The sequence below is a fragment of the Vigna unguiculata genome, chromosome 6 (genome assembly GCF_004118075.2).
Source record: "Vigna unguiculata cultivar IT97K-499-35 chromosome 6, ASM411807v1, whole genome shotgun sequence".
Taxonomy (NCBI): domain Eukaryota; kingdom Viridiplantae; phylum Streptophyta; class Magnoliopsida; order Fabales; family Fabaceae; genus Vigna; species Vigna unguiculata.
Window position 1 is genome coordinate 33,679,761 of NC_040284.1, and position 26,583 is coordinate 33,706,343.

The following is a 26,583-nucleotide window of genomic DNA, read 5'->3' on the forward strand; positions in this document are numbered from 1 at the left end:
TAATTACGTTATTTATTTTTCATTTAAATTTTAGATTTTATTTATTTATATAAGTACTATATATAATTTTTTAAATGAAATAAAAAAATAACAAACAAAAAAGATAAAGTGAAAAAATAATGCATTGTGTTTTTTATTTACGTAATAATTGGCATAATTCAATGAAACAGATAATATTTCAAATTAGTAAATTGTTGAATATAATGGACAAAAAAAGTCATAGATTACGAAAATAATCCTGTAAAAAATATTTTATCTAATTGAACTAATAAATTTGATGTACTAAATCATTCAACCTAAAATTATCTCATGCGTTTTAAAAGGAAAAATGATTATTTAGTGCATGGACATCTTTGAGACATTATTATTAGTCTGTCTGTTAACATGAAAGTTGAACTAATGCATTATGTTACACTGTTATTACCGTTACACACACTGCAATGCGACTATTATTTAACTGCAGTTCGAGTGATCATTGTAAAAATAGAAATTAGATGAGAACATATAGTTCGAGTGTTAAGTATACAACATTCATTTATCAGAACATATATACAAATTGAACTCCTACACATGGATACAATTCTCCTTTGCTCTTCTCGAGTGTGGAACGACAGAGATGAATGAAGAGATAATGAAGCCTCACTTTGCATGCCCCCTATAAAGAGGCAAGAAAAAATAAATAAAAAATAAAAGTTAAAAAATATAAATGCTGTTGAATTGGTGACTCCGGTTAAATGTTCCTTTTCCTCCAAATTCCGGTGGGAACCCCATAACATACTGGAGATGCCCCTGTCAAGAAAGGAAGAGTGCAAACTTCCCGGGCCTGACCCATGAAAGCTCCAATTTTGCGTCTGTGAGCACAGTTCTTAGGTGACTGGTTCTCGGCCAACTGTAATTTCTTCTGCGGAGCTTTCCTCTTTGCTCTACCCTTGCAGCCCTTCAAGTTCATGGCTTCAAATTCTTCAGACAGTAAGTTGCATTGACAGCATTCCGATGACATATCTGATCTTTCTTTCAACCATGCATCGTACATTGCCTTACCAAATCGATCGATATCCTTGTCTGTCACTTCCCATAGATTGCCAACAATGGCCGGAGAACCAGCCAGCAGATATGACAGGGGAATGCCTTGGGGTGCATATTGACCAGGTAAGGTCAATGAACCACTACTGCACCCCATCAGAAGCGTAGCAGCACATTTATCTAGTTTCTGAATCTCTTGCCTAGGAATGTACTGAGCTCCTGGAAAAACACTTTTAGTTAGTGATATAAATATAGGGAGCCACAGGGAATTACACATATACTAAGTGTTATGAAAAACATGTTACCACTTCCATGCCCAAAATATATGAAAAGGTCATGACTTTCCAGTGCTGAAGCCAATTCTTTGATGGTCGGTCTCGAACCAGCCTTTCCCTGTAAAAAACAAAAGATAAAAGAAAACATATTAAGTAGACTAATAGAAAAAAGAATTAGCAGGGATATAAAAAAATGTGCAATATTTCCTCACTAGTAGTCTCATCAAACTCAAACTCTACATTACCTCCAGGTTTTGGTCTCTAAAATAATTCTCAAACTCAGTCTGAGTGCCACAAAGATCACCATCTGGATTTAATAAATAAAAAGCATCCAGTGGATCTATCAAAGGAAAGGGCACTAAATTCCTTCCTACTTGCTCCTTATTGTCGCTGCCTTTGTGAAGGACAGCAGAAATGCAGCTCACAGAAGGCATGCGATAAACCTCCTGTTTCCGTAGAATGGGCAAGTTTTCCCAAGGAAGCATCTGTTTCAGTAGAGTTGTTGAAGCCAATAGTAAAAATAAACACATCAGACAACAGGTAAAACAAAGAATACATACATAGCTCAGTTTTGAAAACATAAGTTAAAATGACATTTGCTTGCAGCTATTGTTTTTCTTAAAACTGAGCCACAAATTTCGCTTGGCAGATGTGTTAAGGACTGGCAAATAAGAAATTACAGAATTGAGAATAAACAATTTGGTCAAATCTGTTGAAAATATTGCCGCTTCAAATGTCAAACGTAAGCTCATAAATCTCAGTTAATAAAATCTTTAAAGAAATAAAAACAAATATTCAACTATTCACAAGAGTTGAAATAAATTTAAAACCATAGAAGAGTTCTATTAATTTGCTGTACCATCGAACATCAAATAGTTGACCTTAATGCTTAAAATTAATTCATAACTACATAGTAAGCGAGTCAGAAATAATTCACTAACCTGCACCTCATGGTCCAACACAAGAATTATAGGTTCTCTGTTCATAGAGTCATCCACTTCCAGCATATTTAATGCCTCGCTTAACAGCTCAAAAGCAACCTCAGACGACATTCCAAATCCATTGGTGGCATTTAACAATATCCCCTTTTTTGCTTCATCACAATATCCTACTTTAGCAATGTAGCAGTCTTTCTTCGAGCATAGTTGAGAAACCAATGTTTTCCCATCACACACATATTTAGAGCCTCCAAGAATAATTTTAAGAAGGCCCTCGTTAGCATCCAATTTGCATTTAGATCTTAAATCATTCACAAGATTCTCAAGCACCAAGTCATAATTTTTGCAGTTCACCCATTCTCCAAGAAGAAGACATTTCCATGAACCAAACCACGACTCTTCAAGATTCCTAGTGAGATATGACAATAGCACAAGAGATAACATTTAATTTCTTAAAACTTTAAGATTACCACCATCCAAGACAATGATGTCAACGTGAGCAGTGCTATTTTAAAGTTTGAGTTCATTAATAAAGAATGGACAAAGCGTTGCATTGAGCACATACTGTTTCAACTACAGAAAAGATTGCAGAATGTGCAGTGTACATTCCTAAATCAAAGTGAAAGCAAATTAACTTATGAAATCACGATGTAGTGAACACACCTCAGGAATTTATCAAGACGGTGATCAAGGTTCTTTCTCCGCTTCCACCATATCATCCTATTCAGTGTTGTATCTTCAAAAGGAGATATTGTTGACAAGTAGTTTTCTTCTAAAATTGTTTTGAATGCTGGAGCCACATCATCAACAACTGTAAAACCCCATGGACAACGCCATTTTTCACTATGTTCCTCACAGTTCAAAAAGCTGCCCGAACCAGTACTCACATCACCCTCATCTGAAGATGGTGATGAAAAATTTTAAATTACCTTGTTCAGTTAAAATGGATAAGCTTAACACTTATATCAGAGTTGTACAGTGTTTACAGTAGCTAAATACCTTGTAAAATACAATCAAGTGGAAGTAACATTACAACAGGATCGTTCTTAAAGCTCAGTCTTGACACCAGCATCCATGCTTGAACACATGTGGGATAAGGCAACAATTCCTGTAGTAAACTAACATAATCATGCCCAAGCAAACTTATACTGATGATAGTTGCTGATGGGAGACCGGCCAAAAACTTCTTCACATATTCTGCAAGATCTACAGTGGTATCAGGCACGAGCCTGCAACAGGAAGGAACAAAGACATCAAGATCATTGCTTCAAGTTATATGTCAACCAATTCTTTGCTTGCTTTACAGTGCAAAAAGAACAACTGCTACCTGAGTAAGTCAGATGTGCACTCCCTGATGCTAGAAGATCCCGTAACATGTAAACCCTGAAATTGTACTTATATTATTTACATTTAAGGAACTGTGCTTCAAAAGGCACAATACAGCATTGAACAAGCAATAAATCTTATACACGTTTGTGTTGTACTAACAATCAGAATTCATGCAAGTGTGTGAAGTGTGCAGGGATCTGAAATGCATAATTTGTAGGTTCAAATGCACGTTTAGGGTTTAGGATTATCTATGGATGAGCATTGCGTTAAATCTCATTTTCAGAGGCCTGTGATAAAAGAATTCGCTCTTCAAAAACTACTACACTTGTCATGAGGCTTATTTTAAAATGCTATTTACTTGCAGGCTTATTTCAAAAACTACCATGTTGTCAAATGATCCTAAGTTATATAATCTCCGGTCCTTCTAAAGCACAAATAAAGGGATGCCAAAAGGGATTGCAGTGGCTCCTACAAAAAGCATAAGCATTGTTGACCAATAGAAATCACTCTTTAGGATCAATAAATAACAGCACAGATTTCCCAAACATTAGAGAGTTCATTCTGCCGTCTAGGCTTAGTTGAATACCCCAAAAAATGGATGAAAAATGTGAAATCAGAAGGTAGTCCCTTATGGCTTCTCCGTTCACATGGGTAACAGACATGAGTATAAAATAAAAAATGTCATATAGCTACTAATGTACGGCAAAAACTGAATAATAATGAGTGCAAAATTCAGGATTTTCCAATTGCTAAACCAAAAATCAGTGCTTCTATTCAGAAGTCAGTGTTCATAATGCATATATAAAATTCCTTATATTAATAGACAAGATATGCCTACCTTGCATCTCCCAGTTGGATGTGAAAGAAATTGATGAGTAAGATGAGTTCCAATTGAAGCTTGGTGGAAATATGAAGACCAATAATTTTCACCCAAAACTCTGCTAAAAGACAACAGAGAGAATTGTTTGCTGATGGAAGAAACTACACACATCACAGCAAGTAATTTTGACACCTGTCACAGAGTATCATCAGCACACAAAGGTCATAAACCTGCCCAATTGGTGGTAGGAAAGTAACAAAGAGTCAGGATTAAGAAACCCCACACACATTTGCACTCCAGAATATACTGCAACTGCTTTACAGAAAATAAAGCATATCATGATACGTTATATCAAATTTCTAATGTTCTCGAATATTGCATTTACTTAAGTTTCAATTATCAACATGAAAGAGAATAAATAATAAAGTATTGTAAATATGGAATGTGGATTTCAGCTACCACAAATGTAAACATTGTAAAAGGGATGTCAAGAACTTCAAGGGTTTCAACTTTATTTCATGTTTCAAAAACAGTCATGACAAGTAATCTGGAATACTATGAATCTACAACCAAGAAAATGATAGTATTCATGATCATGAAACTGTCCAAATAAACAATAGAGTGAAAATTGTCCCTTAACAATAATAGGAAGATAAAGATGTATGACCTTTTGAAAGATTACAGGACTCTCGCGAGAAAGTACAAAGGCTACCATCAACCAAGAAGCCAGGTCTTCAAACTTTATGGACAACAGATTACAGAAAATGTTCCTGTAAGGCAAAATCAGAGTGTCAGGAGTTAAAAAATAGCCCCTTGCAAGACAATGTTTCAAGAGGAGCACCATGTATAGCAAAACACCAAGCAATGACGTTCAATCAACACTTCCTTAAGAACAGAAGGATCTGGCTGATCAGAATATTAAGAAAATGGAACATTTTCTAATACGATATTCATAGACAAGTTATTAATCAAAGTGTAATTCATTTACTTTCCTTCAACTCTGCATTCTAGTGGAGGATCTCTTTTAGAGAAATCTACGCAATGTCAGACCATTAACAGTGAATAAGCAGCAAAAAGTGGAGTTTAGTTAAGAATGTTCCATGACCACACAACAATTTCAATTGCAGCAAGCTTATAATTAAAATTTCCTTATTGATCGAGAGGGTACTCTTTTTAAGCAAGACATTGATTCTGATTATAAATACATGTGAACAACATGAACATTCAAAGAAAGCACATAAAAAAAGACGTGACATTTGTCAGTTAATCAGTCACAGCTACATCCAGGAAGATAATGATAAAGTACATTTTGGACATGAATATGCACATAAATTTGTTTTCTCATAGAAAAATAGGAAGGTACATGTACGAACCAAACTAATTGGGACAAATACCTTGCAAGCTTGGAATGATAGCTCTTCAAAGAATACCAGCATATGTCATGAACTATTTCTGAGCGTTCAATAGCAAATATATCTCCCGGGATCTCCCTTGCAACCAAATGATTAAAATAATCTAGAGGAATAGATGAAAGCGCATGGTGGAATGGGTTTCTGCTGACAAGAATTGATATGCTTCTAAGAAGAAATTTATGCGTTTCATCAATTTGACCAGGATACGCAAAGCATTTCACTGTAAAGAAACATATTAGGAAATTAAAGAAGCAAACAACTTTATCCAATATAAATACAATGCCCTAAATGTGCAAGCAAGAAAGTGGTAAATTTGGGAAACTGGTAAATTTCAAAGGATGCAAATAAATTTCAGTATGAAAAATTGTCCAAATTTGGGAAAGGATATTCTCTAGAAGTTTACCTTACTAAAAAAATGCCATGTAAACTACAAGTGTTTTGAAAATAAAATGAGAAGGATCGTATTTAGATGTCAACTGAATGATACTTGAATTTACTCAGCAGCTGAATAAAGCAGAAAATGTGAAAGGGCAATCATACCTACTCGGCTGAGTAGCTTCATTGAAAGTTGCCTCCGGACAAACTCCCACTTAAGATTAATAAAATCATTTAGTAAACAAGATTTTACAACTTCAGATGGAAGACAGTACCAACACCTCATTTTCGAGAGAACACAAGTTGTTGGACACCTTGAATTAAAGGGACAATCTGTCTTGCTCAAAACTGACCCATTTTTACTAAGTACCTCAGATGAATAAGAAACATGATTCTCCTGGAGAGTTTCACGTACTTCTGACTTCCTGTAAATGCTTGTATCTTCACTTTGAGAAGATCGATATCTAGAACGAGTTACCCTAGTGTTGTTCTGAACCACTAAGTGTGGTTCCTTTGGTAAAACCTTTGCAGCATTTTTTGTCTTTCTGGTTTCTCGCCCTGCTTTCATGGATTTATTTATATTTTCACTGGCTTCTTTCATTATAAAACAAGTACAAGTCTTACCAGCAGGACATTTTGTATCCGTTGCAGTTCCATCATTGCCGTCTTCAGGACAGCTAAGAGGATTTTTCCACTCGGAAAGATTTAGTTTATCCAGAGCTGACATATACCAATTTTTTGCAGTCTCTTTAGACATAACCCCGTCACAGGTGCCAAATTTACTTTGACATAAATCTCCAAAATACTCATACAGAGTAACTTCAAGCTTCAATTTACACTTTGAGCAACAAAATGATGTGCTACTTTCCTTTAAAATCTGTTCAGCACTTCGAAGTTCCTCTTCTGCTAAATCCCAATGTGTTTTCTTAATGTATAGTTTTCCTGGTAAAACACACCACAGAAACGGCAAATCAATTTCATACCATCCAATGAATGGAAGCATATCAATCCAATCAGAGAGAAAAAATGCAAAAGTAATTTTTATACCTAAAGAGGAAGAGAAAGCAACTGTAAACAAAGGCAGATTTAGTGAACAGGATATGGCTTTCCCCCACTTAAGATAGGTTTCAGCCTCAGCTCCATCTCCAATCATTTCATGGATGATTCCTACCTGCAAGCACAAACGTTGTTGAAATAAGATGCATTACAGGCCTTGTCTAAACATGTTTAATGTCATATATGAGGACTATGGGATAGAAATCAAACCTGAAGTGTGCTCTCAAGATAACACTGCATAACTTTCCATGCACTAAGATAACTGTCTTTCAAGTCCCATGATATAGAATCAAATAGAAAAATTTCGCTCACAGCTGATAAGTTTAATCCAATATTCTCAACACTATCTATAATATTCTTTGAGGAATCAACTATTACATGGTGCTCTTCATTCTGCATCTGAACATTATGTGCAAACTTTCTTTGGAAGAGTTTAGCAAATAATCTATGAGCTTCTTTTGCAGAGGAAAGAGCCTAATACATTTTCAAAGAAAAAAATAACTGTAAGTTTGGAGAAACAATGTAAGTTTAAAAAAAGGCATATATTTAAAAAAAAAAATACCAAAATTTGTTTCATTGGTAGGTCTTCTGTAAGCACCATACCTCTAACAAGATCTTTCAGAATGCAATGATTAAAATTGGGCAACTTTCCCTCCAAATTAACTTTTTCTTATCTCTAAGTGTGTGTGTGTGTGTGTTGTGTAAAAAACTTGATAACCTCTATATTACATGCGATGTTTTAATCTATGGTACCAACCTTTTATATTCAATTACTACCTAAAATATTCATTTAATTGACAATTGTTCCTATCATATCCTGTCTATTACAAACAACAAATGGAAATAGCATGACTTGTAACGACTGAGGAAACCAAGAGTCCTTTCAAGAAGGAAAGTTTGATTGGAAAAGCAGACAACATATTTCCACAGCCAACAGACAAATATTTCTGAAGTTCAAAAATTGTTATGCTTTGTTTTTAAAGAATTAAGATCTATTTAGACTATAATCATGTAAATGGACATAGTATTCTTTTACATTCTTATATTCATCTCTGTTAGATATTGTTAGATATTGTTAATTACAATATCAAACAATATCTTCTATTTACTCTATTTATTTTCAATTATTCTTTTTAGTTGTACCTCTCTCTATTATAAGTAGATTACTTTATGTGTGATTTATACACAAGGGAGATTAATCTCAAACCCTATTTTCTTTATATTCAACAATCTCCACTTTACCTAGTCTGAATACATCTTCACTATTGATGTACTCAATCAAGTGAACCTTAGGGACACAAGTTATCGCATCTAAGTCCAACCCAATTTAGTTAGAAACATGAACATCAAGAGTTCAAAATCAATTACAAATTCATCACTCTTGTAATCCTTTACACAAACAGTACTACTTAGGACAATCAAGAACATGCTTCAAATATCACTTGTCTTTAGTTTAGAAGTTAAGGGCCTGGTTATCCGTAACATAAGAATTGAAATAAGAACTAATACAACTTACCTCTATTAAGTGTCCATTTGCAACAAGTCTTGGGCACAAATCATAAAAAAGACACCCGGCAAGAAATGTAGAATGACTTGGGACAGGAACCTGGCAGAAGATTAATAGAGTACAGAGTGATGATTTTGGATAAAAGGAAATTGTGATAAGTTCTGTCTTAAAATGAGCTTACATTTGAAATCAGATCAAGAGCTGTTTTTTGAACTTCCTCAACTGTGATGTCTGTTTGAAAAGAGCTCTCATGACTGCATGTATTCCTATGAGAGCTGGCAAATAAGAAAGAAAAATTCTGCTGAAACCCTATCAATGATGATTGATTTCCCTGAAGATAACGTATCCAGAAATTAATATCTGAAAGTTCTCTGAACTCATCCAATGAGTTCAAGATGAACTCCTCACTAACAGGTGAAACACAGAGAGCATGACGTAGATATCTACTTTCCCACATTAACGTCAACCACTTTTCAATTGGAACATTCTTCCATTTAAACATTTTAATCAGCAGTCGATATGCATCATTGAACAGTTCCATGAAACCCTGAAGATATGCCATGAAAATAAGAAACCGTGACTATAAATCTTACACAAAAATTACAGAAACCAAAATGATTAAAGGGAAGCAGACCTTCAATTGTAGTAAATCAACGATGTTATAGAATAGAATCATTAAACTGTCAGATAATGTAGAACAATCTCCCTCTTCTAAGTGATTAAGATGTGATGTACTCAACCATAGATCCAAAGCAGCCTTGACATCTTCAAAGATTTGCTGCTTGGTGTATAAACCAAGATAAGCTTTTTGTCAATAAAAGAAATGTATTAAGGTAGAAAAAGAAAAAAAAAATTATTGCAAAGCATTAGCATAAGAAATTCCCTTTACAACAATAAGAAAATATAAGCAAAAGAAAAGGAAAAAACATTAATGGTGCAAACCAGCCCCATCCCTCAACATAATAAAAGAAACCAAGCTAAGTCTTAATAAGGAAGCTGTTGAATTTAACATCACTAAATGATCATGACATTGTCAATGATAGCTGTCCATCTTAAAGAAAATATGAATACTTTATTGACAGTGAAAGTTATAAGCATATTTTTGGTACCTTCGAATTAGATTCAGCTTCCTGTGTACATATTGCACGCAAGCAATATGTCACACACAATTGATGATGAATGGAATTACTATCAGTACATATGTCACCAGAAATCTCCCTCTGTTGAAGAGAAATTACATCATATTAAAGGCAAGAGAGATTAGATGTTTGAGGGAAAACAGAAGAACCAAAAGGCTTACCATAATAGTTATTGCTTCTGACAGACACTGGATGCATTCCTTGAGACCACTCATGCCCCTAACCCTGATTGCCTTTCCCTTTCTAACTAGAATTTGTGCCATTTGAAAACGACTATCTGGAGTGATATATATGTCTTGCAGAAGAATACCCGTGATTTTCATTTGCATTTTCTGACATATTTCGGAGTATTTAAAACTCATCTCCTCATATGCAGTAAGCTCCTAATCAGGCAATAAGAATAAAAAAAGACAACTGATAAACAGGGCAAATACGCATAAATTTAAACAAATAGCAGCAAAATATGATGAAAATTCTGTATGAAGGAAATATATATATATATATATATATATATATATATATATATATATATATATATATGTATATACACAGACTGAACCTGCTCCAAGATCATGGCAATATTCCTCTTTGACAATCGCATAGAAGATGATAGTATGCAATACAAGCTGGGAGAATCAATTCTCTCACCCACCTGCGTAGCACGTTTACATTCTATCTGCATACCATTACCAATACCAAAACAATGTGAGACTAAAAAAGTAAAGTTGAACTGAAATGGGAACCTTCCAAATTACTTAACAGTAAATACTTCAAAAATGTTACCTTCACCCACTGCTTTACAACAGGTATTGGAGCTGGAAGCCTCTCAAGCAAATCATTAGCAGCGAACCAGTTTTTAAGGATCTCAATCACCTTTTTGTTTATCTTTACATTGTTGACATCATACATAATATCTAAAAGAAGAGCACTTCTGGTGCAAGCCTCCATTACAAAATCCTTCAAAGTACCTTCTGACAGGTTAGCACAATGATACTTAATACAGAGCCATGAAGCTTTACAGCATAAGTTTAGCACCTTTGAAGCCTGCAGTGATATGTCAGACAGAAACGAAAGTAAAGCACTGAAACCTAAATATTTGTATTTCTTTAATTTTCCAGAGTCAAAATCAATGGTAAGAAAATAGAAATCTCAAATGGCTGCTGGTAATTTTACAGTTTATGCATGTTTCCACATAGATAGAAACACTTTTTCACACATTTTTAATTGCTGCATTTCTATTTCTTGAAACCAATGGAAATTTGAAAATCATTGTGTCCTAGCAAGTAGTTCTTTGATTCAGTTCAAAGTAGAGTGCACCTTTAGCACAAGTAACAGAGTGAGTTGTTTGCTTCATTTCAACCCTAGTGGCCTTGTAAAGTAGGTATGGTAGAGTTAAGAAAATCAAAATACATGAACCCTTAGTAAATATCTTAAGCTTTCAGGGTAAAACAATCATGATGTATCAAATAAGATTCAAGGAATTTATTTATCTATAATTCAGTGGTCTGATTGACAGCTAAAAGCTTCCATCAAGTCATAAAGCTTCTGGTACAATATCTCTTCTACAATTTTGGTTTTCCAAATCTGTGACCAAGAGCACATGAATACATGAATTCCTTGTGGAAACATCTCAAGAAGCAAATATACGTTTGTGATATATTATATCATTAAATGGAATATTTTAACAAAAAAGGGGAATGAAATACCTTTTCTAGTTGCCTGTTTCTGTACAAAACTACAGCAATATTGTAGAGACAAGCAATTACATAATTTATTCCTTCTGTTTCAATCCATTTGCTAGCAATGATCTGCTTAATTAATTGCTTGCTCTCCTGAAACACCAACAAAAAGCTATTTAGCCGTTATAACACAAGATCCAATAATATTCTGACGCTCTGCTGATAGTTTCAGAAATTGAACATCTTATTGTTTAGTTGAAAAACAATTGTAGTAAAAATATGACCATTTCAGGGTAACAAGAAGAACCTCGACTTTAAGATTGGTTCTAATGGAAAGGGTGAAGGCGGCTACAACTACATTAAGCACTGTTTTGTTCCTTTCATCAAATCCATCTCCATTGTTTTTAGGCACGAAGCTGCAGCCAACAAGAAGTGGAAATTAGACATTGACATAGAAAACAATACAGTGTGAAATTATTCCTAACCTGTTAAGATATCTTATTTTCTATAAAATCAAAATAACAAAAAAAGAACTTAGAAACTACTCTTAATTATTAGTATCACAAGAAAATTAGTGTAAAAGAAGAGAAAAGTTCACTGGATATACTATACCTTGTACTAGAAAGTATAAGATGACAAAATGTATGGAATGCATCTTGAACAGTGGACATAATAGTCATATCTGAAGCATCGTCCACTTCAGAAACTAATTGTTTCCTTTCTGAATTAATTGATTTAGCAAGTGGTTGGCATAGAAATTTCAATGCCTCTACATAAACTGACTTGTAAGTCATCGAAGCCTGACTATTGAAACCCGATGGTGTCCACGGGATACCAGCTAGGCATTGATCTTCCACGCTGGACGACATACAATTTCTTTTGCTGCAAATACGCAAGGAACCAAGCAATGATGGTGACTTCTGAAGTATTTTCTTGTTTTCAAGTAAAGTTCCAAGCAAACACCCAAATTCTGCACTGCCAGGTGATGCAAGATCTCCAGTTCTGGACCTTAAATTACAACTAACAAGGAGCAATCCAGCAGCATAAAGCCTCAGTATTGAATTAATGGGTGTCATAACCTGCCCAGCTACTTCAATCAAAGTGGAATACAGAATGTGGAGAATAGCATTGTAATTGAAAAGCATACACAAGAGAAATCTTGGTAGAAGAATACCTGTTTGAAATGTTCTGCTATTTTGTTCAAATACGCTGCAAATGCACAACAAAAACTAGCATTTGCAGTTTGACATTTATTCACACAGTAATAAACAAGTTCAGCAAATTCTGTCCCTGTGTTTCCTTCCTCAACCTGAAAGGATAAATATAATAGATGAATATAGCATGAATAAAGGGCTCCAACAAGAAAATAGCAACTTTATTATTCAGATGGAAAACAAGCTTTTAAAAAAATTTAACCCTATAAATAAAAAAAACAAAAAATAAACAAAAGAAGCCCAGTAAAACATCTAAATATATGTAATATACAAATGATAGAATATCTAGCACCCTGAGTAGAATATGTGGTAATGGGTACCTTGCACTCAAGAACGATGCAATCCAATATGTCCATGATATACAAGGAATTACAATCCCGCAATGCGAACAATGAAGAACACATCCTGTGAGCAATCTGCAATTAACATTTCATGAAGGTGGAGGTAAAAAATTTGTTGATGCATATATCCAAAAGTAGAGGCCTACATTACCTTGTAGACTTGATCTTTGACTGGAGACTTCACATATTCAGTCAATGTCGTACAGCAAAACAACATCACCAATTCCCTATCCGGAAATGGCATCCTCCCCAGTAAATTTAAACTACACTTACCCAGATGAATTACTAACATCCTGTGCAACTTCTCATATGAGTTAGAATCCAATTCCCTGAAACAATAAGTTGTATAAATAGGCAACTCAATAGCTTACTAGTTACAAAATGGTAATTGTGGCAAAAACAAGACTAACCCAAACTAAACTCTATGTTGGAGCATTTTGAAAATTGAAAATAAAATACAACTCAGAATTTAAAGACAGCTGACAGACAAAACAAAGCTTGAGACAAGCACTGGCTTCTTCATGTAAGGTGTCTCCCTGGGATACTTGACATCATATTTGGGCACAACCACAGTTTGGAAGTCACAAGTAAAGAAGAACAGAATAAAAGTAAATGAGAAAGTACAACAAGAGAAACCAAGATAGCTATTCTCTAACTTTCTGGATGTTAAACAGGTACAATTGGGGAACTCTATCGATATTTTCTATGGATAGACAAAGTGCATGAATTGAGCTGAACTATTATAAAACTGAACCAAACTTTAAAAGTGGTTTGAGAGAGCCAAATTTAATTGTATAACGGTTTAAGTGAATTGAACTGGACTATAGCATGGTTTGAGTGAACTAAACTAAATTGAACTACATGAAATTGCTTGAACTATATTAATTGCTATGGATTATTTAGATTATTACCAGTAAACATCCCTTTTTGAAGTACATTTTCAAATATCACAAGTTATAGTTCAATTTAAGCAGACTTATGTAAGAGTAATTAAAATTTTTAAAACTAAATAAAATAATTAAGTTCATTTTTTTATTTTAAACAAATCAATTTTTTTAAAGCAATTCAATTCAATATCAATTTGGTTCAATTCAAATGTTTCTAACAACTATTTACAGGGTTCAGATATGCACACCAGACCACTTTTGCCAGTTAGACAGCTAGCAAAACTGATTACTGAGTGTGACACTGGCTGAGTAAGAAGGAGTCCAAGACATGCTTAATCCAGAGTTCCTGGTGTCAGAGCAAACTAAGAGTCCACGTATTCACAGGTTAAACTATAGCAACCGAAATATACACTATAAAACACACACACAAAAAGAAGCAGAGCAAAAAAATTATAGGCAGCAATGGAAACAATAACAGTGGAACGTACTTGAGCCAAGGAACTACTTCCTCCACCAACTGAAGCACCTTCTTGAAATCGCCATCTTCTTTAGCCAAACCCGCGGATGCACACCTCACGAGGCTCACGGCAATGTCAACTACCAACGAACATAAGTCTTTACTGCCTCCGCCGCCCTTGTCTATTTCAGGGAGAAGCTTGCCCTTCCTCTTCGGCGGTCGAAGCCTCTCAAGAACTCCCAAACCCTCGACTTCGGCTTCGGCGAAGAGTGCGCAGGACTCGAGGCAGTGCATCAAGCGAAGTCTCTGGAATTCGACGGAGAATGGCTTGGAAGCCAACTGAGAAGCGACGGTGTCCAAGCAATCGAGGCAGAGCCTGTAAACGCGGAGCAGTTCGTGTAGCAAAACGGCGTCGTTGGACTTGGAAAGCTCCGGGAGGCGTTTGGGGAGGATGGATAGAGAAGAGTTGAGGAAGGAGAGGAAGCGCTTGGCGAGGGAGCGAATTAGGGTTGGGTCGGGTTTGGATTTCTTTGTTGGTTTGAGATCTGCTATGGGACGGAGGTAATCGGAGACTAGGGCGTGGATGCCGGAGGAATCGGAGGACTGAAGCTTCGAAATGAGAGATGATTCGGACGGAGCAGCCATGGGAAGAGAGTGAAAGAATAGATTCAAGAACCGCAGAGAAGGAGTCTGAGCTAATTTACAAGGCGCCAAAAACACGCTCTTCCTCTTTTATTTCAAACTTCGGAGATGGACGGAGCATCATATATAACGGTCTTTCTTTCTTTTAAGGAAAACATAATATTAAGAGTAATTTTTACGCTATTTTCAAGAGTAATTTTTACGCTATTTTCTGAAAATTTTGTAAACGTTCCATTTTTTATTTTGTATCTTTCATATTTCTCTTTTAGTTGTTTTAGTTTTTATTAGCAACAGTGTTAAATTAATAATCATTAAAGTGGGAAATTCAAACAGAGAACGAAGGTATTTGATTAAAGTTTCAAAAACCCAATTTAAGAAAAAGATTACTCGTAGAAATTGTAAGAAAAAATATGATTAAATATATTTTTGTCTCTCAAGTTTTCCTAAAATTTAGAATTAATCTCTCATCAAAATTTTTATCAATTTAATCCTTATTTTTAGAAATGCGTAAATTTAGTTTTTTTAATCAATTTTTTTAAAGTTTATTTAAAGTTTCAAACGCGTTTATGATAGATGCAAACAATTCAAATACTCTGCGCTTGAAATCCTAGATAAACTTAACAAAATCTGTTTAAAATGACTAAATTCATACATTTCTAAAAATAAATGATTAAATTAATCAAAATTTTCAAAGAGAGACCAATTCCAAATTTCATTAAAACTTGAGAAATAAAAACATATTTAACAAAAAAATAATATTCATTTTAAATTAAGTACATTGTTTTACATATCTTATGTCTATTGTTTTCTATCATTTTACTTTTTTATTTATTTTTATAGTATACCAATAAATTCTAATCGAGATATCTTATTTTTTTGTGTGTTTTATTCATTATTCATTATTTTTTTTTCTAAATAATGTCTTCCCTATTTATTTATTCTCTCGTTCTTTTACCCTATATCTCAATTCAGGTGACGGTTGATAGTTGAAAATGAAAAAGTTTTTAAGACAAAGGAAAAAGGTTTTTCAACACACTTATAAAGGAATAGAACAGTCCCTTTTGATCGAGATTAAATATTTTAGGAAATAATAAAATACTCATCAAAACAAAATGCATTTGGTTTCGGAAATTTGAAAATACTCACGTAAATTCTTTTTGAATTTAGAGTTTAATTTCCAAATTAAGTTTAAAATATCATTTCTTAATTTTTTTAAGAGGAAATTTAAATATTTAAAATATATTAAATATATTTTTTGATTCAAACATTTAAAAGTAAAAAATAAATAAATTTGACTGACAAAAATAAATTGTACACAAATAATGGGCTTACACAGAAAGCCCATTTAAAATACGCAAAGCCCAACCCGAAAAGAGGAGGTAAAATACTGAGTCTATTATATGATACTTCGTCACAAAACCAAAACCCTACAACGAGAAGTTGCACAGCAAAAGGGTTAAGCAAAGAGAAAGAAGAACTTCAAAATGCCGAAGTCGAAGAGAAATAGACAAGGTATGCACTTTTCGTTACTCTCAATCTTTATTCTCTAGTTATAACTCTGATGTTGTTGTTGCTGTTGCGTGTGATCGAAATTGGAAGCGAAAAAGATGGTTTTGTTGACGTATTTGAAAAAACGCAGTTACGCTATCGAAGACGAAGAAGAAGGGAAGGGATCATAAAGAGGCGATAGTGAACGGAATAAAGGAGGCGGCAGAAAAGTACGCGTGCGTATACGTGTTCTCGTTCGAGAACATGAGGAATCAGAAATTCAAGGAGTTTAGGGAACAGTTGAAATCGAGTAGCAGGTTCTTTCTCGGCTCTAACAAGGTAATGCAAGTTGCCTTAGGTCGCTCCGCCGCCGATGAGATCAGTCCCGGCATTCATAAGGTTTCAAAGGTTGCATTCTTACTCCTTTCTTTACAGTTTCAATCCATATTTTATATTTTACTTTTGTCTACTAATTATATGCTTTTTGTCCTTTTAGTTATTGCGGGGAGATGCTGGCATGGTTTTTACGAATTTGTCTAAGGAAGAAGTTGAAAGGTATAAGGAACACTGAAAAGAAAGTGCAATGTATTATCTTTTTATGTTTTCAATGTACGTATCTGTTTTCTTTTCGTTATCTGTTTAGCATTTTAATGTAGTAAGATTAAAAGACTAGGTATGTATAGTAATGAGCAAATTTATGATTGGTGTGTGGGGCATGCCTTTGCGTTCTGTGATTTTCCAACTATGTAGTCATTATAGGTGTCCTGTTTTCTTTCTCACACAGATTTGAGTTTTGTTGGTTCTTTTACAGGCTGTTTAAGGGATTTGAAGAATATGACTTTGCAAGAACAGGAAGCCTTGCCACGGAAAAGGTGTTTAGAGTCTATTTCTTTTGTAACTTCTGACTTTTCCATGCAAAGGCTGTGTGCTGGAAACTCTTCATAGAACATTTATCTTTCATAATCGTTGGATACTCCGTTCAATTCTGATTTACACGTTCAATTCTAATTTCACTTGTAGGTTGATCTCAAAGAGGGACCCTTGGAGCAGTTTACGCATGAGATGGAACCTTTTCTCCGGAAGCAAGGCATGCCTGTTCGATTAAATAAAGGTACTTTATTGCAATGTTTTGTAACTTCGGTATGAAGGCACCTGGCCAGTGGACATGCATCATTGGTTTTTCCAATATTTACAGGAGTTGTGGAGCTTGTTTCCGATTTTGTTGTTTGTGAGGAAGGGAAACCATTGTCACCAGAAGCTTCTCGTATACTGGTTAGTTAATTTTGTACTGTTTCCTGCATCATCCATTGCGCGTGTTGTAACATTTTTGCAGTAGTGGAAAACCTTTTTGATTGGCAACAGCTATCTTTTTCATTTTTCTGCGAGGAGTAACACTGCTATTTTTTTTAGGAAATATTGCGCTCTTGAAATTACTCGTACTCTTTTCCAATTTTTCTCCGTAGTATAGTCAATAACTTGGGTTAGTAGGCATGCATGTCGTGCGCACTTAGATCATTCTTGTCTTGGTTAATTTAACAAGTACTCTGTATTTTTTAAGTGTTGGTAACTGAGTCTATAACGATGGTGTCCCATTATTAGTGCTCTGTAAGATTGCGAAACTGACATGCTGACGTAGCGATTGCTCTTGATTGCAGCGTTTAATGGGAATCAAGATGGCTACATTTCGTCTTCACCTAATTTGCAGGTGGAGTCCCGATGAGTTTGAGCTATACATCGATGGACCGGAAGAATCAGATGTAGAATGATCATAGTATCTCTCTTTTAAACTTAGAAGATTCATGGAGCAATCCTCTTAAAAAAGTTTGAACATTACAGATATGACGCAAATGTGATTTGCAGCTACAGTGTTATAGCGACTATTGGATGATGTACTTTAAGATAAGTTGATTTTTGGGAATGTTTAGGAATTATGTGAACTAGGCTGAGTGGTTAACAGGGAAGTGGCGTTTAGCCGTTATCTGTAACTTTATGAAAAATTCAAATTACTGTGATTCAGTTTTGATCGATTTAGATTTTTGTCTGCTGGTATATAATTTCTATTAATCTTGAAGTTTAGAGTACAAGTATCTGTTAGTTGTGAAAACGGTACTGGTTTGCAAGTTTTCTACAAATTTGTAGAGGATACAATGATGCTTGGAAATGTCAGTGAATTCTCTAATTTAAGTATTAGTTTGATAAATATACCTAGTGTTCCTCAAATGAGATTCAAACTCGCCATCTTATGATAGGCAGGTTATTTTGAGTGATATACTGTTTATGCAGATTTAGATAAAAAGCAAATGACCTTGGTGTCTTTTTAACTGATTTGCGTTAATTTGAGTGTGGGGATTGTGTTTGTTTTAATGAGAGGAGATTAGTTGAGAAAGACGGGTTATTATGTGATTACGGAAGTGTTCTACTTTTTTCGGTTTAGTCATTAGGGCTCTTCTAACTAAATACGAGAAAAATCTAAGTTTAGTCAAATGTATAAAATAGTGTATATAGTGTATAGTACCACATTAATATAGGAATATTTACAGAAGATATTGGAGTTTTAGTACTTGTATACAGACACTAAAACAAAAATAAAGTGGTTCATTATTAATAAATTATTATTAATTTATTAAATAATAATTTAAAGCTAATAATTAAAAAAAAAAGAGTTAAGTAGATGGTAGACATTGACTGGAATATAAACGGTAAGTATTGTTATTATTTATGACTTTTAAATAGTTAATAATAGATGAACTAATAGCAAATAATAACAGAAGATTTTAAAAACAATATTTACTTTGAACTTCATATCTAAACTCTAATAGTGAAATAATGAAAACGAGATTATAGAGTTACACTTCTGCCTCTATTTTTTTTAAGAAAATAAAATTAAAGAAATAATGGATTGATTTGTAATATAATGTTATAGATAAATGTAAATAATTTGTAGTATATTGAGCCGTTAAATTTTGTGTAATTATTTTTTACATGCTTCTCTGTTCTTTTAATTATACACATGATTATTCCAAGAGCCGAAGAGATTTCGAACTCAACGACAACCGTGAGGGCGGAAAAAGCAAAAAGAATTTTGATCATCACCACGAGCAATCACTCGATATACATTAATTCCATACAGAACAAAAGGTATTCTAAAACAAAGAATATCAAGTTGTTCTCTTCCGGTACAAAATGAACAAAATTTTACAACACTTCTTGAGAAGGGTTGTGGCACAAACCTAAGACTTGGAAACCCAGCTGTATAAGCAGTGCAAGTGTGGTTAATAAAAACTGTTAAGAGATCATTCCCTTTTATCCTCCTCTTCTGACTCGTCTTCTTGATCAAGGGATCCATCAGTTCCTACATTCTTCTCTTGCCGAGCTAAGCTTAGTTCAACTTGACCTTCCTGCTTTTCCTTAGTGAGAGACTGAGCTTCTTCGTCATCAGAATCTTCTCCCACTTTCTCCGAATACGCATACCTATACATAGATTCCAGAGAGCAAATCAGACATAAGAAGCCAGCACAACATCACAGCAACATTAGCTTCATATAAATATAAATGAATAATCCGATGAAGCTAGCACAAAGTTCAACTGGTACCAAATGCCCAGATGCATCCCATATTACTGCACTTATGCACCATAATATGCCTAAGTCAATCCAATCCACGATGAATAACAGTTAAGTTTTGTACAGTCTGTGGACAACAAAGGTTTCCTTTCAGGACATCGCAATTTCATCAGAGGAACCATAAATCTCAAATGCTTGTAGCCTAACTGTTGTTGAGATTCATTTAATGAATCGCTTTGACATAGAAATATAACCAATGATAAATATGGGGAAGAAAATGTCATGTTACAACAACAACAACAAAAAAGCCTAATATCACTAGGTATTCACCTTTGAGAACTTTGGGATGGGGCCCAGAGATAGCATATAACACAGAGTAATGCAAATGCTATAACGTCCCAGAATGCAGTGATGATCCAAGCACTCTGCCAGCGCTCATTGAAAGGGTCTGTAGCTTTGAAGTATACCTGTAAAAGAAAAATAGTAGTGTGATTGCAATCCAGATGACAAATTAAAAAGATGGAAGCAATGTGATGTGACAGTAAAATTCCATGATGCAAAAATGCGGTATCTAAACAGTGAAATTCAAATAACGCTTTTTTTTGTAAAATAGAACACCAATTTAAGTTATTCATTACAAGAAGTACATGTTATTTTTGTGCAAGATAAAATAGATTGAGTATAAGCCTCACCTCATATCCTATCCAAGCAACTGAGGAGATCACTGTTATTGCCAATGCATTTGAGAATTTCCTGTATATATCCAACTTAACAGAACTTCGTTTTGCCTGACAAACCACACAAACACAAATCAAACATATTGAGGAAGCAATTCAGAACAAATTCAGAATAGACACATTTAGAGGTATGGTGCCCCAAAATAATAGCAATTTGAGGAAAAGATACCTGTAACTGCTCCAGTGTTCTTGAAAGTGATGTAAAAATCCATAATATCAAAAATGCATCTAAGAAAGCATCAGGAAGAACAAGAAGGAGCCTTGCCCTTCCTGATACATCATTGATGGTCCCCACATATTCAGTAATATTCAGCAACTCCGATGCTAGAAAGTAAGTTATTCCAAGTAAAAGAACCTTTGATGTAAGACCACCAAGTGTGGGTCGCACAACACCGTAACCCATTGAAACAGAGAGAATGAGAAGCCGTGATATTGTTTTTCTTATAGTCCCAACAGTGACAACCCATGTTGTGAGCACAATAGGTCTCATTCCAGTATTGTTGAAATTGACATACTCAAAATACCAGAGAATCATCTCAAACAATCCAAGAGCAATGACGGCTGTGATACAGTGCTGAAGCTGAAGTACATCATCCCAAAATCTCACATACTGAAAAAACCAGACGATGCTAAGACAGACATAAGCCAGTGCCATAAATACATAGAACTTCTTTAACGGGGCCATCCTACCAGGCAAATACCCATCAGGGTTTTTCCATATTGTCTTCCCACTCATTACCATGTCCTTGAGTTTGGGGTCACAAGCTACAAAAAACAAATTATACATTCCAGTCTTTTTTATGGAAACTTTCTGAGAATCTAGACTTGAAATTACAGATTTTCCTTTGAAATTTACATCTAAAACGACTGGCCAATTAATATCTGTTGCAGAAGGCCTCCTAATAATATCTCCTTGCTTACAAACACCCATCTTAGCTAAATCAGGAGTGCAACAGATTGCCCGTTGTCCACCATAAGCAGAGCCACCTATATCATTTCGATCAGCAGCCTCAAAAATTATGATGTGTACTGGCACGGAACCACGCGCCTTGGCTGCAGCTTTGGGTCTCCTAAAGGTTATGTTCTCAAATCTATCCCACAATCAAAAAGTCAGAGTTGTGCGCTCAAAGATTATGCAAGAGATATAAATTATTGAATTTCATATGCATATTCTAAAATTTCAAAAAGAGCAGCATTAACGATACATATTTGTCATGCTTCAAAGTTGGGGTTTCCTCATTGGTGCATATTTTCCCTCCCTGCTTATTAGTTTGTTGGTTAATAAAGATCACAGCAGGAGTTTGAGAAGAGACATAAATTACTAATTTCATATGCATATTCTAAAATTTCAAAGAACAGTATTAAGATACATATTTTCCATGCTCCAATGTTGACGTTTCCTCATTGATGCATATCTTCCCTGCTGATTATTTTGCTGGCTCATAAAGATCACAGCAGTATTTTGAGATCGATATATGAATTATTAATTCCATTTGCCAATTCTAAAATTTCAACGAACAGTATTAGCGATACATATTTTTCATGCTTTAATGTTGGGGTTTCCTCATTGATGTACATCTTCCCTGCTTATTGGTGTGTTGGTTCATAAAGACCATAGCAGTATTGTGAGGAGGAACAGTACGCTATATGCTTCTATAAATGCTCGTAATACTTTAAGAAGAAAATATTAAAGCAAAAAAAATACATTTCACGTCCTCGAAGCTTAAAATCCATTCAATACTTTCTTGACGAGTGCTAACACCATACTTTCTACTATTGTTAAAATTTATTGAAAACTACAAAGTATAAGTAAAACTCATTAAATAAGTGAAACTCTCAAAACTTTGCGATATACAATAAATTTCATCCAATATTAGTGTGTCAGATACTGAATAGCTAGCATTTCTATAGTTTCTGAGGAAGATTTTGCAGGAGCATCTCGAATCATTCTTTGAAGAAACTAATGTAGAAAATCTAACCTAACTAAGAGTTCATATTGAATCTTAGCTGCCGCATTCATAAATAACGAATATATGACTCTAACTTCTAACAGACCAATTAATAAGTCCAGGCTCCGGAGGATGAAAAGGAAAGTAAGACTAGTTTCGCTTAGCTCTCAACTTATCTTTACTCCATTAATTAGTGTAGTTTAGTTTCCCCCCAATTATACGTAAACCATTGAGTACATATTTTCCTCCAAATAGTTAGGAATTCACGAATCCACCCAAATCAGGTACAAGTAGACCACGTATTTCTCTTTAAGTACCTCACAGTCCCAGATTCAGTCAAAATCAAGCATGTGAAGAGTTTTGCCACAAATCGACCAATCTCGCATCTGAAATCGAGAGAAAGAGAGAGAGGGAGAGATTACCGGATGTAAGAACGGCCGTCATGGATGGAACTGCCTTGGGAAGCGGTGGAAGCTTCAGCGACGATAGCTTCGCTGCCACCGGCGAGGAGGTAGGCATTGCCGACTTCTTGGAAAGGTTCATGATCGTAGATGTGGATAGATGCGAAGGTGGTGACTGCGATGGAAGACAGTAATATATATACGAGTGAGGCTGCGAAACACATGGATCTCGATCTTCCTCTCGCAAACGCTGAATCCATGCCGATCCACACTCTCACTCACTCAGATTGGATCGCCGAAAAGAATGCGCAGAGCGAGAGAGAGAGAGAGTAGGAAACATGTCGGTATGATATCGTTGCAACGTCACTCTCCCTGGGAGAGACGAGAGTAGACGCTAGCTTCACGCGCGGATTAACCACGTCATCACTCATATCTCATTCATGATTCCTAATAATAAAACTAAATTAAAGATGTAAAAAAGAATAATTATATATTTATTTAACTGAAAAATATCGAAAATCGAGTGCATAAAAAATGTTAAAAATAACAAAGTTGATTTATTCATGTGATGTAATTTTTTTGATACACTCTTCGTTCTATTCATTTTAATATTATACTTTAATAGTATAAATATATATTATATATTAATTTGATACAGATTTATAGTTTTTTTTTTCTTACCAAAAAAGTAATGGACATTGAAATTTTGATACAGATTTATTTATTAAATTATATTTAAATGCCAATTAATTAGTTAAATTTAAAATGGTATATCATTTTGTTTTTAAGTAACTATGTACAAATAAAAATAAGTAAAACAAGTTATGTATGTGATGAAGGATGTAAGCAATGATACAAGAATGGGTATAGTTTATAAATTTGTGTAATTAAATTTTTGTATATATTATAAACTTATGTAAATAAAACAGTGTAATAAATACTAGCTTAACACAGGTGCTATTGTGCCTGTGTATGCATTTTTTTAATATGCGTGATATTATATTAGTAAATGATAATATTATAATGTTATTAAGTTAATATATAAATTAAAATTATATTTATTAAAAATAAATTGAAATATATCAGAATTTGTTAAATAAAGAAGAACAGAAGAAGCAGAGATATTCGATTCTATACAAAATTTGTTAAAATAACGGTCAATTTTTAAAAATTTAATAAATTATTATATTTAAAAGATAAAATCGATATTTTGAAAAGTGAACCCAAAAAAGGGAATCCCTTTATATATTGTTATAGATATTTATCATATTTAGTTTTAATACTTTCGTATAATAACTTTTATTATACACTCTTTCTTCACCATATCTCTCTTTTATTATCACACCACTAACATTATATTATTCATAATTTTATTATAATATTTATATAATTTGATCTCACCTTAACAATTATCTTAGAATCAAATGGCTTTTGATACTAACTGTTGAATAATCATGAACAATAGGGTTGATGAAGTTAATAGGATACAAAAGAAGTACCGATCATTCTCACAATTCATAAAGAACATTCTGCAAAGCCTTAAACATTCTGCAAGTCCAATAATGAAAGTGCAGAGTTCTGAAATGAAAATCTGAACGAGAGTGTAGATGATTAAGGTTGCGGTTGGTAACGATCGAGGATCTGTCTCAGAAGAACGACGCCAAGTCCTATCTCAGTGCTGGGTATGAATTCGTTGACGTTATCCAACAGTATATCCTCTTCTGTGGACCTCTCGTTTGGTTGCTTTTCACTTCTATACAAACTCAGAAGCTGTTTCTCAAACTCCTCCAATGCTGTCATCTGCCTGTAAACCACCCTTGACCGTTTCCTTGTGGGGATGTTGTTCCCAAAATCTGAATTTTTCACACCGAATCAATATGATCGAAGGAAAACGATTATTTGACTACTAAATTTTGACAACTTTCTCTTATGATCTTAGATGTTATCTTGTAAGTGGTTTTCCATTTTTTCTTTTTTTCATTTTCAATATTCAAAAATCACTTAAAAGATTACACTTTGTAAGAGAATGTTGTCAAAATTTAACAGTGAAAATATTCATGATAAAAATGAGATGAAAAGAGATACCTTGTTCTGATATATAATTGAAATCTGGGTTGGACTCATTGCTGTTTCCATGCTCTGAAAGTTGATCTGAGACCTCAACATTGATATGATTTTCACCATAGTTCTTGTAATGTTTGGGGAGATAATTCTCAAGGTGCCCTTTCAACTTGTATCTTGATCCACAAGCGTTACACAACACAGGTTTCTCTGCTGGTCCGTTTCGCCAAAGTGGTGTAGCTTTTCAAATTATGTGTTGTAAGAAACATTGTACGTGTATTCTTTTTTATAACTTAAATAGTATACATAACTTACATTTAAGCAAATAAAATACTACTAACTTAAATTTATTTTAAAGAAAGTTAAAATATATATGTATATATAATGTTTCTGTTTTGAATTAAAATATAGTAGATCTGACGTACGTTAGTTGTAAGTTACAACATGTGTTTAATTTAGTCAAGTCAAAGTGATGGAGATAATTTATATTTTAGAAATAACATATTTAATTTATTTACACAAAAAAAATAGAAGAAAACCAGATGCAGTTATAATATTTTGTTTTAAGTAATAATAACTTAATGAATAATTAATTATATTATTTATGAATGGAAGAGTAGCATTAATAATTTTTATCAAGCTTCTACATTAAAATACTAATTTTCTCAAATTGATGCTATTGTTTCTAGTTTCTTTTTTATATATATTTTCTTTAAAAAAATAAATTTTTTTAGTGATATTTTTATTTTCTTTTATTTCAATTTTTAATGAAGCAAGTGTATCAGTACACCTGATTTAATCAACAAGGCATAAAAATCTGCATTACATTCATACATGTTTCTTCTATTCTTATAAAGTGGTGCTCATATTTTTTAATAAAAAATAATTTGTGAATGCTAATAAAAATATAAGAACATACATAAAGAGATTACTTACTGTTAATCCTGCAATGCGAACATGGACCTTTCTTCACCATGACTGACTCAGTGCTTTTGTTTCTCAACTAAAACAACACAGAAAATAACTCACTGTGTTAGTAAAATAAGAACAGAATTTTAATACTGAATTTTTTCAGTATTTATATTCAATATTGAAATATAAACATTAAATAACGAACGGAGAAAAGAGCACTGAAATCCATATTTATAATTACATGAATATCTAAATTTTCAGAACATTGTTGTAAGGCTTCTTCTTCAATCTACCAACACAACCTCATGTTCGCTTTGTTTGGTTAACAAATAAGAGATAGAGAGAGGGAACATAAGTATCTCAGAACAAAAAACAAAA

At 33.9% G+C, this 26,583-nt stretch overlaps 3 protein-coding genes across 3 annotated transcripts; 1 reads left to right on the forward strand and 2 right to left on the reverse strand.

Moving 5' to 3' along the window:
• Positions 1–433: 433 nt before the first annotated feature.
• Positions 434–15,199, reverse strand: LOC114188679 (separase). Its single transcript, XM_028077269.1, has 27 exons — positions 14,484–15,199; positions 13,260–13,437; positions 13,088–13,183; positions 12,728–12,862; positions 12,166–12,632; positions 11,861–11,969; positions 11,581–11,706; positions 10,658–10,918; positions 10,434–10,550; positions 10,036–10,257; positions 9,845–9,955; positions 9,370–9,513; positions 8,917–9,282; positions 8,745–8,834; positions 7,439–7,702; positions 7,220–7,343; positions 6,338–7,114; positions 5,780–6,017; positions 5,053–5,155; positions 4,404–4,577; positions 3,564–3,619; positions 3,236–3,465; positions 2,900–3,134; positions 2,240–2,645; positions 1,544–1,783; positions 1,329–1,416; positions 434–1,242 (listed from the first exon to the last, which is right to left on the reverse strand). The coding sequence occupies exons 1-27, from the start codon at positions 15,095–15,097 to the stop codon at positions 731–733; spliced, it is 6,483 nt and encodes a 2,160-aa protein (XP_027933070.1). The 5' UTR covers positions 15,098–15,199; the 3' UTR covers positions 434–730.
• Positions 15,200–16,506: 1,307 nt separating this feature from the next.
• LOC114187051 (mRNA turnover protein 4 homolog) lies at positions 16,507–18,631 on the forward strand. Its single transcript, XM_028075170.1, has 7 exons — positions 16,507–16,606; positions 16,734–16,990; positions 17,079–17,137; positions 17,394–17,454; positions 17,603–17,693; positions 17,778–17,854; positions 18,238–18,631. Exons 1-7 carry the CDS (start codon positions 16,579–16,581, stop codon positions 18,346–18,348), a joined length of 684 nt encoding a protein of 227 aa, XP_027930971.1. The 5' UTR covers positions 16,507–16,578; the 3' UTR covers positions 18,349–18,631.
• A 1,009-nt stretch (positions 18,632–19,640) lies between these two features.
• On the reverse strand, positions 19,641–23,640 carry LOC114188138 (transmembrane protein 87A). Its single transcript, XM_028076684.1, has 5 exons — positions 23,254–23,640; positions 21,052–21,973; positions 20,838–20,933; positions 20,476–20,612; positions 19,641–20,053 (listed from the first exon to the last, which is right to left on the reverse strand). The coding sequence occupies exons 1-5, from the start codon at positions 23,490–23,492 to the stop codon at positions 19,876–19,878; spliced, it is 1,572 nt and encodes a 523-aa protein (XP_027932485.1). The 5' UTR covers positions 23,493–23,640; the 3' UTR covers positions 19,641–19,875.
• Positions 23,641–26,583: the final 2,943 nt, after the last annotated feature.